The sequence below is a fragment of the Ricinus communis genome, chromosome 8 (genome assembly GCF_019578655.1).
Source record: "Ricinus communis isolate WT05 ecotype wild-type chromosome 8, ASM1957865v1, whole genome shotgun sequence".
Lineage (NCBI taxonomy): Eukaryota > Viridiplantae > Streptophyta > Magnoliopsida > Malpighiales > Euphorbiaceae > Ricinus > Ricinus communis.
Genome location: NC_063263.1, coordinates 7,015,196 through 7,031,021, shown reverse-complemented (window position 1 = coordinate 7,031,021; position 15,826 = coordinate 7,015,196). Strand labels below are relative to the sequence as shown.

The 15,826-nt window shown below is 33.1% G+C and overlaps 4 protein-coding genes across 6 annotated transcripts; 2 read left to right on the top strand and 2 right to left on the bottom strand.

The window, feature by feature from the left end:
- Positions 1–699: 699 nt before the first annotated feature.
- Positions 700–5,825, bottom strand: LOC8284649 (lipase 1). 2 transcript variants are annotated; one of them, XM_015720606.3, is made up of 4 exons: positions 4,804–5,825; positions 1,541–1,633; positions 1,286–1,353; positions 700–1,164 (listed from the first exon to the last, which is right to left on the bottom strand). In XM_015720606.3, the coding sequence occupies exons 1-4, from the start codon at positions 5,515–5,517 to the stop codon at positions 1,044–1,046; spliced, it is 996 nt and encodes a 331-aa protein (XP_015576092.2). In that variant the 5' UTR covers positions 5,518–5,825; the 3' UTR covers positions 700–1,043. The 2 variants fall into 2 exon arrangements, with proteins under 2 accessions (XP_015576092.2, XP_048233561.1); XM_048377604.1 differs by lacking the exon at positions 4,804–5,825 and adding an exon at positions 1,942–2,955.
- A 344-nt stretch (positions 5,826–6,169) lies between these two features.
- LOC8284647 lies at positions 6,170–6,906 on the top strand. Its single transcript, XM_002521277.4, has one exon. The coding sequence runs from the start codon at positions 6,401–6,403 to the stop codon at positions 6,770–6,772; it is 372 nt and encodes a 123-aa protein (XP_002521323.1). The 5' UTR covers positions 6,170–6,400; the 3' UTR covers positions 6,773–6,906.
- Positions 6,907–8,810: 1,904 nt separating this feature from the next.
- On the top strand, positions 8,811–10,798 carry LOC8284646 (transcription initiation factor TFIID subunit 9). Of its 2 annotated transcripts, none has more exons than XM_015720607.3 (3): positions 8,811–8,965; positions 9,738–10,009; positions 10,286–10,798. In XM_015720607.3, exons 2-3 carry the CDS (start codon positions 9,752–9,754, stop codon positions 10,553–10,555), a joined length of 528 nt encoding a protein of 175 aa, XP_015576093.1. In that variant the 5' UTR covers positions 8,811–8,965; positions 9,738–9,751; the 3' UTR covers positions 10,556–10,798. The 2 variants fall into 2 exon arrangements, with proteins under 2 accessions (XP_015576093.1, XP_015576094.1); XM_015720608.3 differs by having other exon boundaries at positions 8,820–8,965; positions 9,749–10,009.
- Positions 10,799–11,145: 347 nt separating this feature from the next.
- Positions 11,146–15,826, bottom strand: LOC8284645 (probable GTP diphosphokinase RSH2, chloroplastic). Its single transcript, XM_048377615.1, has 6 exons — positions 14,561–15,826; positions 14,284–14,469; positions 13,047–13,507; positions 12,467–12,625; positions 12,038–12,389; positions 11,146–11,740 (listed from the first exon to the last, which is right to left on the bottom strand). The coding sequence occupies exons 1-6, from the start codon at positions 15,293–15,295 to the stop codon at positions 11,429–11,431; spliced, it is 2,205 nt and encodes a 734-aa protein (XP_048233572.1). The 5' UTR covers positions 15,296–15,826; the 3' UTR covers positions 11,146–11,428.

Sequence of the window (15,826 nt, the reverse complement as noted above, 5' to 3'; positions counted from 1 at the left end):
TTTAAGCAGACTAAGTCTACCATGTCATCTATAAAATAAAATTAATTGCATAATAACAATGTCATTATCTATTAATTGTTTAGTTTTTAATAATGAATATGATAGCTACTGAACTTTTTGTCAAATTTTAATTAAACTAAATTCTAAAACACCTTACTTATATTATTAAAATTTGAAAAACATAATAATTATATATTTGAAACTAACTTGTTCTGTTCCGCTTCTTTCTACTCTTTTGACTTATAATGATGGTTTTTTCTTTGTTAAAATGAAAAAAAATATCATTATATTATTTAGGTGAATTCTAGAGTACTTAGTTTATATGACTTTCAATATTTTTATATGTTTTTTAAAGAAAATTTATTAAATTTGGATCAGATTTATATAGATAGTTCAATATATAACTTTTACATAAAACTATATATTAAAATATTTTTATGTAAATTTTTCAAAAAAAAACTTTTTATGTAAATTAATATAAAATTTTATAATTTTTATTCAATAATTACATAAAGGTATTGAAAAGTCACTGTAACTATGATACCCTAAAATTCACATATTATTTATATATAATAAAATCAAAACTAATATTTTCTTACATGCTAAAAGTGCAAGTTGAAAAGAATTAAAAAAATTTCTTTTAGCGTCTAAAACTAACTAGGTCTTGTATCATTATATAGTAAAATAGACAAAATTAACTCTAATTAATAATGTAATTGTTTTATTTTTCAAACTTTAAGAGTATAATTAAACTATGTTAAAGTTTAAAAATTTAAGTTAAAAGGGCTTTTGTACTTGTTGCCCATCTTTGAGAAAGAGTTCCATCATTTTTAATCAATATGCCAAACACCAAATTTGTGAACTTTCAGCACTTCAAGCGCCTTTTGAATGAGGCAGAATAATGTGAAAGTTGGCAAAGTCGGAGCTGTGTTTGGCATTATAGTAATACTACACTTTCATTATTTTTCATATTTATTATTCTCATGGGATTCATCCTCCAAGTCTTGGATATTTATGTTCTATACAGTATGTGCATTGCTGGATTAGGATTGACCACCACAAACAAATGATGTTATCAGACTATTCACAGCATCAGCTGATTCAATATTTGCAGCATGGCCTGTGTCCTTGATAATTTCTACCCTTGATTTTGGTCCCAAGTGCCTGTTATCAATACCAATTAAAAAGAAGAAAATGAAAATTGCTATGATCACTTCAAATAGGTGATGGCTGATCATGACTTTTACTTGATCAAAATGGAGAAGCATGTTTATGATATATATACCTCTGCAACTGATAAGCCAGTTGTACTGGGAAGACACTGTCCTGATCACCCCATATTAACAGTGTTTCCTGCACGCAATGTGAAGCATTGTTTTAACCGGCATTCAATTTGAAGATCCCTGACTATGGGCACACTGGTATTGCCGTCATACATAAGACGAGCTAGTAAAAACATGATGGAGCATATGCAAATATTTAATGTTTATAGCAGAAACCAATGCTTCGATGGAACCTGTGTGGGAACTAAACATAATACCTGGGTTAGAATGGGAAGCTTTTTGTCTGCTCTTTTAGCCATCAAGTGGTCCACCAGCTCTAGCTTCTCCTTCCTGTGATTATTTGCTATCACCTACATCGCACCACACTTCACCATTGAGCTAGTAATGGTCGATGCAAAACATTCTCCACGCATGCATGTATCAGAAATAGGATACTATATAGTTGCAACCTACAATTTGACTTGGTACATTATAATGTAATTAATTATCTTTTTTATCCTTTGGATTTTTTATATTTTTAAATTTAAGTTAACGGCCAATATAAAAAAATAACTATTTTCTTGTAAAAAATAAACAAAAAAAAATGAAAAAAATAAAAACACAATTGAATAAGAATTAATGATGATGGAGAGGATTATACTTAGGTTCTAAAACTCACATTAATGAACTCTTGAAGGAAAAGATCAGGAAGCCATTTCAAAGGCTTGCCCTTATGAACTGCTAGCTTAACTAACAACCGCAGATCATGCGGATTAGTAGGTACAAGCAACTCCTTTGGATCTCTACCAATCTTCTTAATCAACTCTCTTTTTTGACCGTCATCACTCCACCCTATTCCACTACTAACAATCACAAGCTTCTCCATTTCTTCCGAACAAATCTCAGCCATCCGATACGCCACATACCCTCCATAACTAATCGAGTAAACCGAAAACCTACCCACACCCAATCTTCTCAACCCTTGTGCTAAACACTTGGCTTGAAACATCTCACTCCGGTCCGACCGATTCGAGTAAGACTTCCCGAAAAATAATAAATCAGGCATGTATAGATTAAATCTCCGGGCTAGAAAACCAACTTGGTAGAGAAATTGCCAGCGTGCGTCGCCTCCATAGCCATGGATCATGACTAAATTAGGCTTATCAGACTTCCGGGTATTGGAGGTCCAAGAATGCAGGGTGGTGTGATCGTCTAAGTCGACTGTAAATGACGTGAGGCCACATAGTCCAAAGTAAATGCTAAAGGTTGTGTCAACTAAAGTGAAAAGGATTGAAGCTGGATTGGATTTGAATATGGAAAGGAAGTGTCCGAGAATAGATAATATGGCTGAAACGTAGAAGATCAAGGAATCCAAGAACTTGGATGAGGACATAGCCATGGAGATTTGAGAATTAATGTAGAAAATTGTTTTGTGTCAGTTAGTAATACACTACAGAGACTAAAGGGAGAGAGAGAGTTGATGTAGCGAGGTGGCGATAAATTAAATTCATGAATAGGACGGACAGGTGTGATTGTCATTAAACACTTTGTTGGATACCTTTTGCTTGAAACTTTGGTATAAGACATGTAATTGGATTTCTTGTTCTTGATGTCGATTCATTGTCAGGTTTCTTATATTATTTCAATATAATATAACAATTAAATATAAAAATTACTTTGTTTTGGATGGAAACCAATTCCATTTTCCTCCTAATCCAAGAAGAACTTGGAACGAAAATGTGATGAATAGTACTAAGGTGTTACTGGTAAAATGATAGATGGTAGTTATTATTATAGTTGGTAGCCAGTATAAATAGTGAATTAATAACATTATTTAGTAAAATTATTTATAATTGTTATTGTTGATATGTTTAATGAATAATATAGATATTAATTAGTTTCTTTTTGTTAAAGTGCCATATTTGTTATTACTTTAAAGGATATGTACATTGTGCATATATAACTGGTTATTAATAGATAAAATTCGTTATCTTAAATTTATTTTTTATATCAGCATAAATGACTCAGTAAAAAATTAAAAATGAAAAGAAAATTTAAGTGAAATAATTAGAAAATATATATAATAATCGTTTATTGTAAGGTATCTCAAATTAATTTCTTTTGCATTTGGTTTTACATTCTAAAATAATTTTATATTATGTGTAGTTGAAATTTATAAAAGATTTCATTTTATTTGATAAAAAATATGAAACAGAAAGTAAAATAAAAATAATAAAATCAAAAGAAATATTTCGATGTTATATAATATATTGACTTACTAATGTGGAATTCATTTAGAAATTCTATCATTGTGTTAGAATTTAGTTTAATTATAATCAATTCCACACAAATTTGATTATGTAAAATTCGAAATAATTTTTACTTGATTCTAAAGCATATAAACTTTAAATTTACAAATAAATTTTATGAATATTACCTAAGAATTGTAACAAAAAGTGACATGATTTTTTGAGTTTTTAATTTAGAGTTCTATATAAAAAAAAAAAAATTGATTATTTTGTTTAAATTAATAGAAGTGCTCAGGATCAATTTGTCTCCTGAATTTATGTCCAAATGTCAAATAGACCTAATTTAAATTTCTTTTAACAAATAGCCCAATGAACTTATGTCTAAATGTTAAACATATCCAATTTAAACGTTTTCATCAAATAGCTCTTGAACTTGTATTCAAGGGTCAAATACACCCAATTTAATTTTTTTTAAAAATAAAATAACATTATATTTTTAGGTTTGAATTGAATTATAAAACTTAAAAATAATATTTATTTTATTAATTTACTGATACAATATATAGGATCGCACTGTACAAGATCATTGGTGACAAAATTTAAAATTTAAATTTAATTGACTCAAAAATGATAAGTTATGAGCCCATTTATTAAGAAAGTTGAAATTCGACTTATTTAATTCTTAAAATGTTAGAATTTGATTTCTTCAATTCTTGGAAAATTCAAATTTGACTTATTTAATACCTGTTATTTTTAGATTAATTAAATCCATGATTCAAAATTTTTCAAATACACTCTTGTATAGCGCATCACTAGATATTGTATTGGTAAATTAATGAAATAAGTAGTATTTTTAGCTTTTACAATTTAATTAAAACCTAAATTTTTAAAAAGAAATCTAAATTAGATGCATTTGACCTTTGGACACAAGTTCGGAGGGCTATTTGCTGAAAAAATTTAGATTTGGTGTATTTAACTTTGGACTTAAATTCAGGAGGCTATTTGCTGAAAGAATTTAAATTGGATGTATTTAACCATTGGACATAAATTGAGGGAGTAAATTGACCCTTTGTTCTAAGAAACTTTAATTTTGGAATAATATAACATGCAGTTGTTAAGAGTCTTAGAAGCTATCCACAACTGCTAAAAAAAATTGCCAAACATATAAAATAGTTGTTTGAAACTAAACAAGTATGAACTCTTCTCTAACCACTATAACATACACTCTCTAATTCAATTTATCTGGCTCTTTTTAAAATCAAATAAATAAATAATCAAGCAAATCTACTTACATTGATGAACTCGCAAATAACAGAATCCGGCAACCATTTAGTAGGTTTGATCTTATGCATAGCAAGCTTAAGCATCTCCCTCGCATCTTCTGGTTTCCTTGGCACAAGAAGATCATAAATATTATTATTCCTTCCAAGCTTCCTCAATTGCTCCTCCCTTTGCTCCTCTGTATAACATATCCCACAACTCACTATCACCACCTTCTTTACCTCATCATTAAAATTTTCCGCCATGTAGTAGGCCACATATCCTCCATAGCTTATCCCTACCACATTATACTTCTCCACACCCAATTTTTTCAATCCTTCCCTTGCACACTTTGCTTGAAATATATCGGACCGGTCGGTCCGGTTCGTGTAGGAGTCGCCAAAGAATAGCAAGTCAGGAATGTAGAGATTAAAGGATTTAGACAAAGGTCTAACTTGGTTAAGAAATTGCCAACGTGAGTTGCCACCATAGCCATGAATTAGTACTAGATTTGGTCTATTGAACTGCCTACGGTTGGTGACCCAAAAATGCAGAGTTGTTTGGTCATCCAAATCAATTGTGCATGGCGACATGCTACATAACAGGAAATGTAACGATAACATTGCATCAATAAATGTCACGAAAATTGCTGAAAGATTTGGCATGCCAGAAAATTGCAACCGGAGAAATGAAAGTGCAGTTGAGAGGTTGAATGAGAGGAATTGCCAGAGGTGTTTAAGTTCCATGGTGGTATTCTATAACAGGATGTGTAGGAGGGAACTATATATAGATAAATAAATAGATAGATGTCAAATGTAGCAAACTGTAAGCTGCCTAGAACAGTAGTACTTGTAAAATACACATTCCAACCAATTTTGCACGAGATCGTGTGCCCAATTTGAAATACGAATAACAGAAAACGGTAGGTAACCAAAAATCAAATTCTAAACTTTTCAATCATAAGAACTTGAATAACATGTTAAAGAACTATTGTCCTTAAAAGTTTAAACTAAATGGTGAAGGTGGAATGGTAGTTTTACAATTTCAAATAGTACCGTTGTTTGCAATGTTCAAAACAGTATATTATGCTGCATATACCAGCCAGTATCTTCCATACATGCAGGAATGCACTGTCTAGAGACGTTATCGAACAACTAATACAATCAAGACATACTTTTTGTGCTTGTGTCTTTTGGTTGGAGAAAGATGTAAACCAAAAACCTCTATTCCTAAATAAAACGGGCTACAGCTATTTAACACTATATATATATGTATATACATACAACTTAGAATTGCTTAAGGTAAAAAAGTGAACACGACATTAATAATTGAAAGATACCTTCCTTCCAAAGTTGTCTGTCTTGTCTCTTTTCTTTTTCTTTACCTTCTTTTGCATTGTTACCTTGACATTATGTCTGTAATCTAATCTACTTTACCTTACTTTCTCTATTCACTTTTTGGACGGCTATTACTTTTGTGTCATTCCAATTACTGGCTTTACACGTAGATTCCTTCATTGATTTCTTCAACTTCGATCCTCTCCTATAAATCAAGAACTTCAGTTTAGTTTTGGCCTTGAAGTTGGGTTTCTTCTATTAGAGGGAAAAAAAAAAAAAAAAATTCTAATCAATGGCTCCGAGTACTTATACCAGCCAAAACTCATCACAGAGAGCATTGGCCATGGTGTTAGCTTTAGTATCAGCAGTGGTGCTATCACCATTGTATGTTCAAAGAAGAAACGACATGCGTTTTTACGAGACGAAATACTGGAACTCCGGATTTGTTCTTCCAGTGGTTCTTGGTGGGCTAATAATTGCCATCAGAACTACTTCATCATCTTCTTCAACATCACTGGGGGCTACAGGTTCGTTGATCCCTACTCCAGATCCTTCTTGGGTGCTTAGAATTGGAAGTTCATCTTGGGGACTAGCTGGGATCATAGTGATGCTTATGCTTGTGTTGTCATGGCAAGAATCTGTCCAAGAATTCTTCTGGAAATAGAGACATAAATCTGAAGAGAATTGTATTAGCTAGCTAGCTAGGCTTATGATATAATAATGTAAAAGTGGCTGTAGTATTTATAAATGTTTGACATTCTTTTTGAATCAGATGATAGTAAATCGTTTTTGTGAGTATGATCGTGAATGGTTAGCAAATGCAGCACAATATTTACCTCTTCATATATAGAGCAAACAGAAGGCAAACACAACTTCTTAATAAATAGGTAATGTCTCTTGGGTTTGTATAACCTTAAATTAAGCGCTAGAGTGCTGTGATTGTGAGTGAGGATTATCAGATATTACATGATTAACCAAATTAATTTAATGGATGGTGGGTGTCAATATGGAGTCCTTGTGTTTATAGGGTGCAATCTTGTTAGTTTATCAGAGTGTTTTGTTTAACGGAGGAAATGAACGAAATTTCTGACATTTTCTTAGGAGTTCATGTTGTACGGAAATATCACAATTAGGCCTCTCATGTTTAGTGCATGAGACATTTTAGTCCCCGCATTTTCAAAAATTATACCCTTTTATCACTGACATTTGTAAATATTTAATGTTGTAATCTTTCCAAATCAATCAGTTGAGGTTGAGCGTTAACTAGTTTGTGGTTGGTTTTTTATTATTGAGCCAAACTATTACCAAATTCACTCAACTTATTTGAATTTAATCGAATCTGAACGAGCTTAATTGAATCTAGACAAACTTAATAAATATAAATTATCTGTCAATTCATCAAAAAATAACAATCTATAATATTCTCTACAAAAACTTTATTTTAACAAAAGAATTCTCTATATCTATCTAAGATAATAGAAATTATAAATTAGGTATTAAATTATTAATATTATACTTTATGAGTTAACTCGTGAGCATATTAACAAGTCGACTCATAACTAATTTGTCGAGTTTTATTTAATTTGAACTCTGTTTTATTTATTAAATAAATTATATTAAACAAACTCAAATGAGTTATTATTGAGCCAAATTTTAAAGAACTCTATTTGATTCATCATCAATCCTATTTTTACCTACCGCAGCTTAAAATATTGATGTTGAATATAAATAGAGTGGCTCTATGTTGAGTAAGGGGTGAGAAGGTGCTCATGCTGCTAAGTAATTAAATTACTCTGAAATGATTTAATTTAGATAAAATAACATAAATAACTTAATGATTTGATTTCTTAACATTAATTGTTTTTGGATTGAGGAATTAAAACTTTTTTTTTTTTAAAGAACTACTTGTTACCTTTGAATCAAGAAATGGAAGTAACAGTATACTATATAAATAGAAATCATTAAAGAAAACAGGAAATTACTATTTATCGCTTGATTTGCTAAATATATGAGTTGCTTTTTATTTCAGTTTTATTATATTAACATATCTCTTGTGTTTTTATAAAACTATTATTATTCTTTATGTCTAAAGTTAATGCAGTTAGATGGTCAATTGATAAAAAAAAATTACAATTTGTTCTTTAGATTTTTTATCAATTATCAAATGAAAATAAAATTTTATTTATAACAAATTTAATTATAACATCTATCAAAATAATAATAAAAATAAATATCTCTAAGTACATATTTTATTTTAATAGTTTAAATTAAATTATATAGTAACTTAATCATAATTCTCTAACTATAAGTATTTTTAAGAGATTTATATTTATAGAATTAAATTATACTAAAAATTAGAGTAAGTAAAAATAATTAATTATTTTTATTAAATATTAAATTAATTGTTACTTTCTTTAGAATTAAATTTCACTCTAGCACAATAAAAAGATTAATTTTAAATGAATTTTATATTTAAAAATATTTAAATATTAAATTATAATTTGATTTACTAAAGTCGTTTGAATGCATTGACTGAAGACCGAATGGAATGGATTAGTAGTTAATTTCATAAAAATAAAATTTTAGTATAATAAAAATGACAGAGGGAGGGAAACTCTTCTATTAAAGTAAGAATCACGAGATAAATAATTATTACCTTTTAACAAGTTAAAAGAGTGAATAGAAACGCTGTCGTATCCAGTCCCCTAATTAATAGCCACCGGCACAATGCTTCCTTGAAACTGTGATATCCAACATATCCCCGCAGTCTCATTTACTTGCAGCGAGCAAGTTGTTCCATTCTCCGATTTTCCGAGTTGTGACCCGGCTGTGACTCGCCTAATCCTTAATTTCTAAGGTTAGTATTTGAAATCTAAGTCTCTTCTACTTCAATCAGTCCCATCAGCAATTTCTTTTCAGTTTAGTAACCGAGAAACCGCTGGATATGAAATTGCAGAGAAAGCTAAAGCAAGTTAATTTATGCACAAAATTGAATAATCTTCTTAATCATCCCAATTTTCATATTATCAAAGTTATATTATTTGGTTGAATTGAACTTAATTCTGGGATTTTCGTGTTTGCTTTGGTTATTCCTTTTTCTTTTAATATAGATACTTTTGATTGTTAAATTGACAGTATTTAGGGTTTAGGATTCCATTTGTCTGAAATCCCTATTTTCCATTGTTAAAAATGTGTGTTTCTATGTGCGGATACTGGATTGTGTATATACTCAGTATGTAAAGCGTCGTTCTTTAACTTAGAATCTCTAAACATTCTTGTGCAATCATTCAATAATTAACAGAAGTGCAATGGAAATTTATCAAAAAGAGATGGTTTTGCTGGGTAATTATACAAAAGATGTGCAAGAATTACAGCAGCAGAACAATCCCATTGTTGTATTACAATTATCAATTCTACATCTTTGCCATTTGTGGTCCACAATAATTTTCCATGTTCTATAGAGTTTAATTCTGCGGTTGAGCCTCCTTCAAAACCCAATTTAGATCAGTGCCTATTTTCTGAACTTTCAATCGTTCTTGATTTGGATTTGATTCAAGATATGTTGTGCTAAAAGAAAGAGCAGTGACTTCTGCTGGTTGCATATTTGAGATGGCTAATGTGTGCTATAGATCCTGTTCAGAAAATGGCAGAAGGAGATGAGAACTTGCCAAGAGACGCGAAGATTGTCAAATCGCTGCTGAAATCTATGGGTGTGGAGGACTATGAACCTCGTGTTATACATCAGTTTCTTGAGCTATGGTATCGTTATGTCGTTGATGTTTTGACAGATGCTCAGGTCTACTCAGAGCATGCTGGAAAATCTGCAATTGACTGTGATGATGTGAAGCTTGCTATTCAGTCAAAAGTAAATTTCAGCTTTTCACAACCACCACCAAGAGAGGTAACAAGCTTTGGTGCTTTAAAACCTCCTCAATTTTTTGCCACAACAAATTTTTTCTAATTGTCCACCATCTTCAGTTGCATTGTGGTTGAAATAATAGCAAGTCCATCATACAAATGAGTCATCTTTGTATGTCTCTCACCATGTTGAATGTGAATCTTTTAACCATGCAATTGATTTGAAATTAGCTAGAGAAGAGATGATGGTTGTTTCAATTGGTTGTTGTGTTTGTTTCTAATGAACTGAACTGAATATATCCAAATTACAATTGACCAGGTTTTACTAGAATTGGCTAGAAACCGGAACAAAATTCCATTACCAAAGTCAATAGCTGGACCGGGTATGCCACTCCCACCTGAGCAAGATACATTGATTAGCCCAAACTACCAACTTGCTATCCCAAAGAAGCAGTCAGTTCAGGCAACAGAAGAAACAGAAGAGGATGAAGAAAGTGCTGATCCCAACTCATCTCAAGAACCAAAGACTGATGTCCCACAGGGTACTCCTCAAAGAGTATCCTTTCCCCTCACTAAACGTCCCAAGTGAGAATCTCATGTCGTTGCAGTTAGGATGCTTGAAAACGCCATGGACCCATATTGAGAGTGATGTCCTGCATTTGTATTTAGAAGAATTGAAAGGTGTACCAAAAACAGGAATAGACAAGGAAGAAAATATAGAATATTCAATTTCTTTTACGCTCAACAATCAATGTGTATTAATCTTTTATGAAACTGTTAATCAAACGCAGTGTTGTTTCAGGGATATACACAAATATTCTAGTCTTCTGTCTTTGCTTGCCTGGTTTGAGTGATTGAAATTGCAGAAGCTATTATATCAAGCGCCACGCCGAAACAGGAGGTTTTGCCAAAATCCTAATAAGAATAAGGGCCACTGGAAATATCAGGCCATATTATGTGGGAGGGAATAGCTCATGTTAAAGAGTCGATGATAGTTCTGACATCCGTTTATCTATTTTCATACTTTGGTAGAGGGTCCATTAAACTTCACTGAAACAAGTTCTAGCTTCTGTTGACATGGGCTTGCAGAAATGCATCTCACACTCGCCATGTGTTGTGAGATGCATATATCGGATGACTCAAATTTAACATATTTAACGGATATTGAGCTTCTACATCTGCTTCAAGCTTTTACAGTTCGAATACATTTCAAATAAACAGGCCAGTTTCCACATATTACAATATTGCTATCACAAGAGGAAACGTAAAAAAATACATCAGCATCAGCATGCATTTCATACTGCGTTCTTTGAAAATCAATTTTTTTGAGGCTTTTTTTGAATCTAGTTAGTTATCAAGTCCTCATACCATAACCATGTAGCTGTTCTGTACAAACATATGTATATACAAGAATAAGCAATTGTCACTAATGGTATGCTACTTAAGAAACTATTCGCAAAGGTCAACTTCTCCAACCAGCCATCCCACTCGCTGCTGTTGCTGTGCTCGAAACAGTATTCAATCCACGGTCATACATGCGCTGAATCTCTTCCCTGCACTCTGTCAAAGATTTGTTGGGTATGGCTGGTGTAAGCTCCACCACATCCCCCATCTTGAGCTTGCATGTTGCATCACTCAGTGGCATGTGATTCAACCTTGGCCTCAATTCTTCCTTCACTGGAAACCCATATGGGGACCATCTTGAGCTTCCCCGCCCAGCCCTCACCAGCAAATCCATCATGGTTGAGTTTGCAGGAAACTCTTGCACTGACATCTGCAATATTCACAAAGTATATATCCAACTGAATACGCAGAAACACAACTAGGTTCAAAATACTTGATAAAACCCTAAGACAACAATTGATTTCTACTTCTGTAAAATTTGGCAGTAATGCTAATCATCATCCAAACAAAATTACCAGAAACAGCAAGTGCTGCTTAAGACTTTTACACCCAATCTAATGACCTATACAGTTGCAAGGACCTGATAATGAATAATAACTAGCGCTATATGCATTCTGCATTGAGCTTCTTATCATTAAACCAAGCCCATGAAATGAAAGAATCAAACCTTATCATTCTCAATCATGATGATGAAGACAGGTCCATCCTGGCCGCGGTGAGGCTTGTAAGAGAATGGGCAATCATCAGAGTGAGTTGGGAATGCACATGGAGCCTTTATGGAATCAGCATGGCCAACAGAAGATCGATATTTGCTCATTGTCTCACACTGCCAGGTGACAATCCACCGTGCCCACTCAACCATCTGAAGCACAAATGAAGAGTGCTTGCAATCACCTTCCTTGTATCTCCAATGAGCTGCAAATCCACATTCAGCCTGCAAATGCATCTCCTTTGTACGAATCTGAACTTCAAGCGGCACCATGCCTTCAGCCCTTACTACCGTATGAAGGGATTGATACCTACAGATTTTAATTAAAGTGAGAAGGAAAACAGAAATATGAAATAAATATCAGATTGCCAATGAGCCAAAGCATACCCATTAAACTTGGGGCGACTTATGTAGTCCTTGAATTTCCCAGGCACTTCTGACCATAACTGGTGAACAACTCTCAATGCCCTATAACAGTCTTCCTCATTTTCAACAATCAGACGTAGCCCGTGGATATCATGAATCTCATCCATGTTCAGCTTCTTCCTGCTCAAATTAAAAATATCAGATGGTTAAGCAAACCACACATAATAGATAGACATAACACAACCAAATTCAAGTTTCATGGTGTGATATGTTTAAAGTACATTTAGGCAATGAAATGCAGTTTGACCATTATGTCAATCAAACCACCTAAAAGCCCAGGATTAGCATTACCTAGAATATTTGCAAAAGCTTCATCAACCACAAGAATACAATCTATAATTGAATCTTGCAAGAACCATTTATTTCTAATTGTATTTTCTCTCAGTATCAGGCATTGCCACACTAAACTGTTTTTCTTACAAGAAACTAGAAAAGTTATATCAATCCCAAACATACAGAGGGAAAGGAAAGGAGTAGGAGGCGTAAGAGGAGAGAAGGAGGTCTGTGTGGGAGAAAGAGAGGGGAGAGAGAGAGAGCATACTTCAACATTTTGCAATATATGCTATACAAGCTTTTATGCCGTCCAGAAAGAACATGATATGAAATGTCATCATCCTTAAGAGCCTGCTCTAATTTCTCTGTTGCAGAAGTAACCACTGCCTCATCAAAAGATTCCACCAGTCTAGAGGCCAAATCTCTGTGCTTATCTGGGTTGAGATGCTTAAAACACAGATTCTCTAGTTGCTCTTTCCAACTGGAGATTCCTAGACGATTCGCCAATGGTGCAAATATTTCCAGAGTCTCCTTAGCAAACCTCTGTTGTTTGACCAAAGGTAACGCATCTAGCGTCTTCATATTATGCAATCGATCTGCTAATTTTATCAAGACAGCTCTGGCATCTGCCATCGCAAGGAACATAGTATGCAAGCGATCTGCTTCAACAGTCTTGTCTGCGGTATTGTTCTCACGTGCAAGCTTACTCAAGTGACTAAGCTTAGAGACCTGGTAGAATGTCAGGGAGCAGATTAAAAACCTCAAATATACTTTATCAAAGAAATGCATCAACAATATCAACAGAGAAAAAAATCCTTCCAGATGTCTCATGCAATGGTTTTTAAAATGACAAGGGTAAAATGAACGCATAACATATAAACCTTAGCTGCTCTAAGATTCTGCAACTGTCCAGGAAACTACCAGGATTCCTTTTAGAAAGGACACTCCAGATCATTTTCTACATTCTGTCCAATAGTTTCTATAATGATTAGAAAAATAAGTAACTGAAGCATTAAAGAGGCCATGTTGGTGAAAACCTACATCTGTTTCAAAGTAAATGAAGTTTCAAACAGCAGAAGTAAGAAAATATGTTAAATATTTTGTCAAATTAAAAGATCAAAGGAGCAACATAAAAGAAACTAGTCAAGACAATATAATCATATGACAACCACAACCATGAATGAGATTCCATTCAAATAGAGTCCTAAAGAAGCAATTTGCTAGCCTAAACCAGACAGTTTCTACATATACAGACTAGATAGTAAAATTTCTTGACCTGACTGCACACAACATTTAAGTAAATGAAAAATATGTCCAATTTAAACTTGATAATGAAATTGTTGACAAACAGTCACAAACTTAGATATCAGTTCAATACAGAATCTATCGCATCAATAAAAACAAGTTCCACACAGCATTGTGCTATGCATACAAAACACAGAAAAGCAGAAATCAAAATTCTATAGTTTCGTTGTGACATTCAATACAAGAGCTCAGACTCTTACCCCTTCCACCAAATCAGCTACCCCTGCTCCAAATGTCCTAAATATGTAGTCATAGCTTAAAAAAGAATCATCAAGAGTGTCGTGTAAAAGCCCTGCAGCAACCACTGTAGAGTTAGCCCCAATCATCGCGAGTAAAACTGCAGTCTCCACACAATGCTGCAAATAAGGATCTCCACTTGCCCGCATCTATAAGAAACAACAAATGATATTTATCATGCTCATAACACTACTAATTGACAAAACAGAATCTAATCAAAATCCAAAATTCAAAAGTTACCTGTCCTCTATGTGCTTTCTCAGCCTCATAGAAAGCCTTAATAACAAAATCTTCACAAAAGATTTTGTGCCTCAGTTGTGCACCTAATAGCAATTCTTTAGCATAAGGCTCATTATTAGCCTCCACAAAAGTATCCTCCATATTAAATGTCAATTCATCCACAGCAACAGACGAAGAACCCACATCAGTCACGGCATTATCAACCTCAAAACTCGGCGAATCATAATCAACACATGATCCTAAAGCATGTCTCACAAATCCATTAAACAATCCATTAGCCCCACCACGAAATGAGCTTTGAAAACCCAAATCACCACTCCTGTCTCGAGCAATCCTCATAGGAGGACTACTCGAACCAGAGACTGGACATTGTAACACTGAAATTGGACTCTGATCTCTCTTAATAGAAGACCCACCACCAAGATATTTACTTGGGGAATAACGAAATGAACTGCTCAATTCCTTCAATTCATCTCCTCTATCATGCCATAAAGACCCCAATTCCTCTCTATCACCAGAAAAGGATGCATGTTTTACACTTGAAGATGAAAACAAACAAGACAAGCCACCGACTATAGATTTCTGTGTAGAAGATGCACTAGAAGAAGCAGTAGATGAAGATCTTGAATTCAAATCAAAATCATAGGATCCGTGAGAGTTGATTTGACATGGGTGCGGTGCAGAACACACACTGCTAGGTGGACTTGCATATAAAGCTATTGTTGAAACAGCCATGGCTATGTAAAGATTAGATTTTTATGTTCGGATCAAGTAACCCAAATCAAATAAAATGTTTTAGTTGAACCAAATTTCTACAAAGACTCACTAATTTATCCTAAACACCCGCAAATTTTAAGCTTTTTAAACAACGAATTTGTTGATAGATCTAATTGGATTAAGACGGGTTAAAAAGAACCCAGAAAAGAAAACTCAAATTCAGTTTTATAATTATTCAAATAAATAAAGAAGCAAAGAAATGAAAGATTCGAGAGACTTTCTATTGTTTTCCGGGGAGATATAATTATAAAAGCACAGAAGGAAAACAAAGGAGCTACAGTATGTACAAATATATAGAATTTTTCTTTTCTTATTTGACTTTTAGGAATGAACAAGGAAATGGAAAGGATTTACAAGAAATTAAAACCCCAAAAAATCGAAAACTCAAAAGGAAAAAGAAGAGTCAAAGACGCTTAGATTTTGTACAGATAGAGAGAGGAAGAGAGAGAGAAACAGCCACGAAAGTTTCTTTCTTTTATTTCTTTTGAT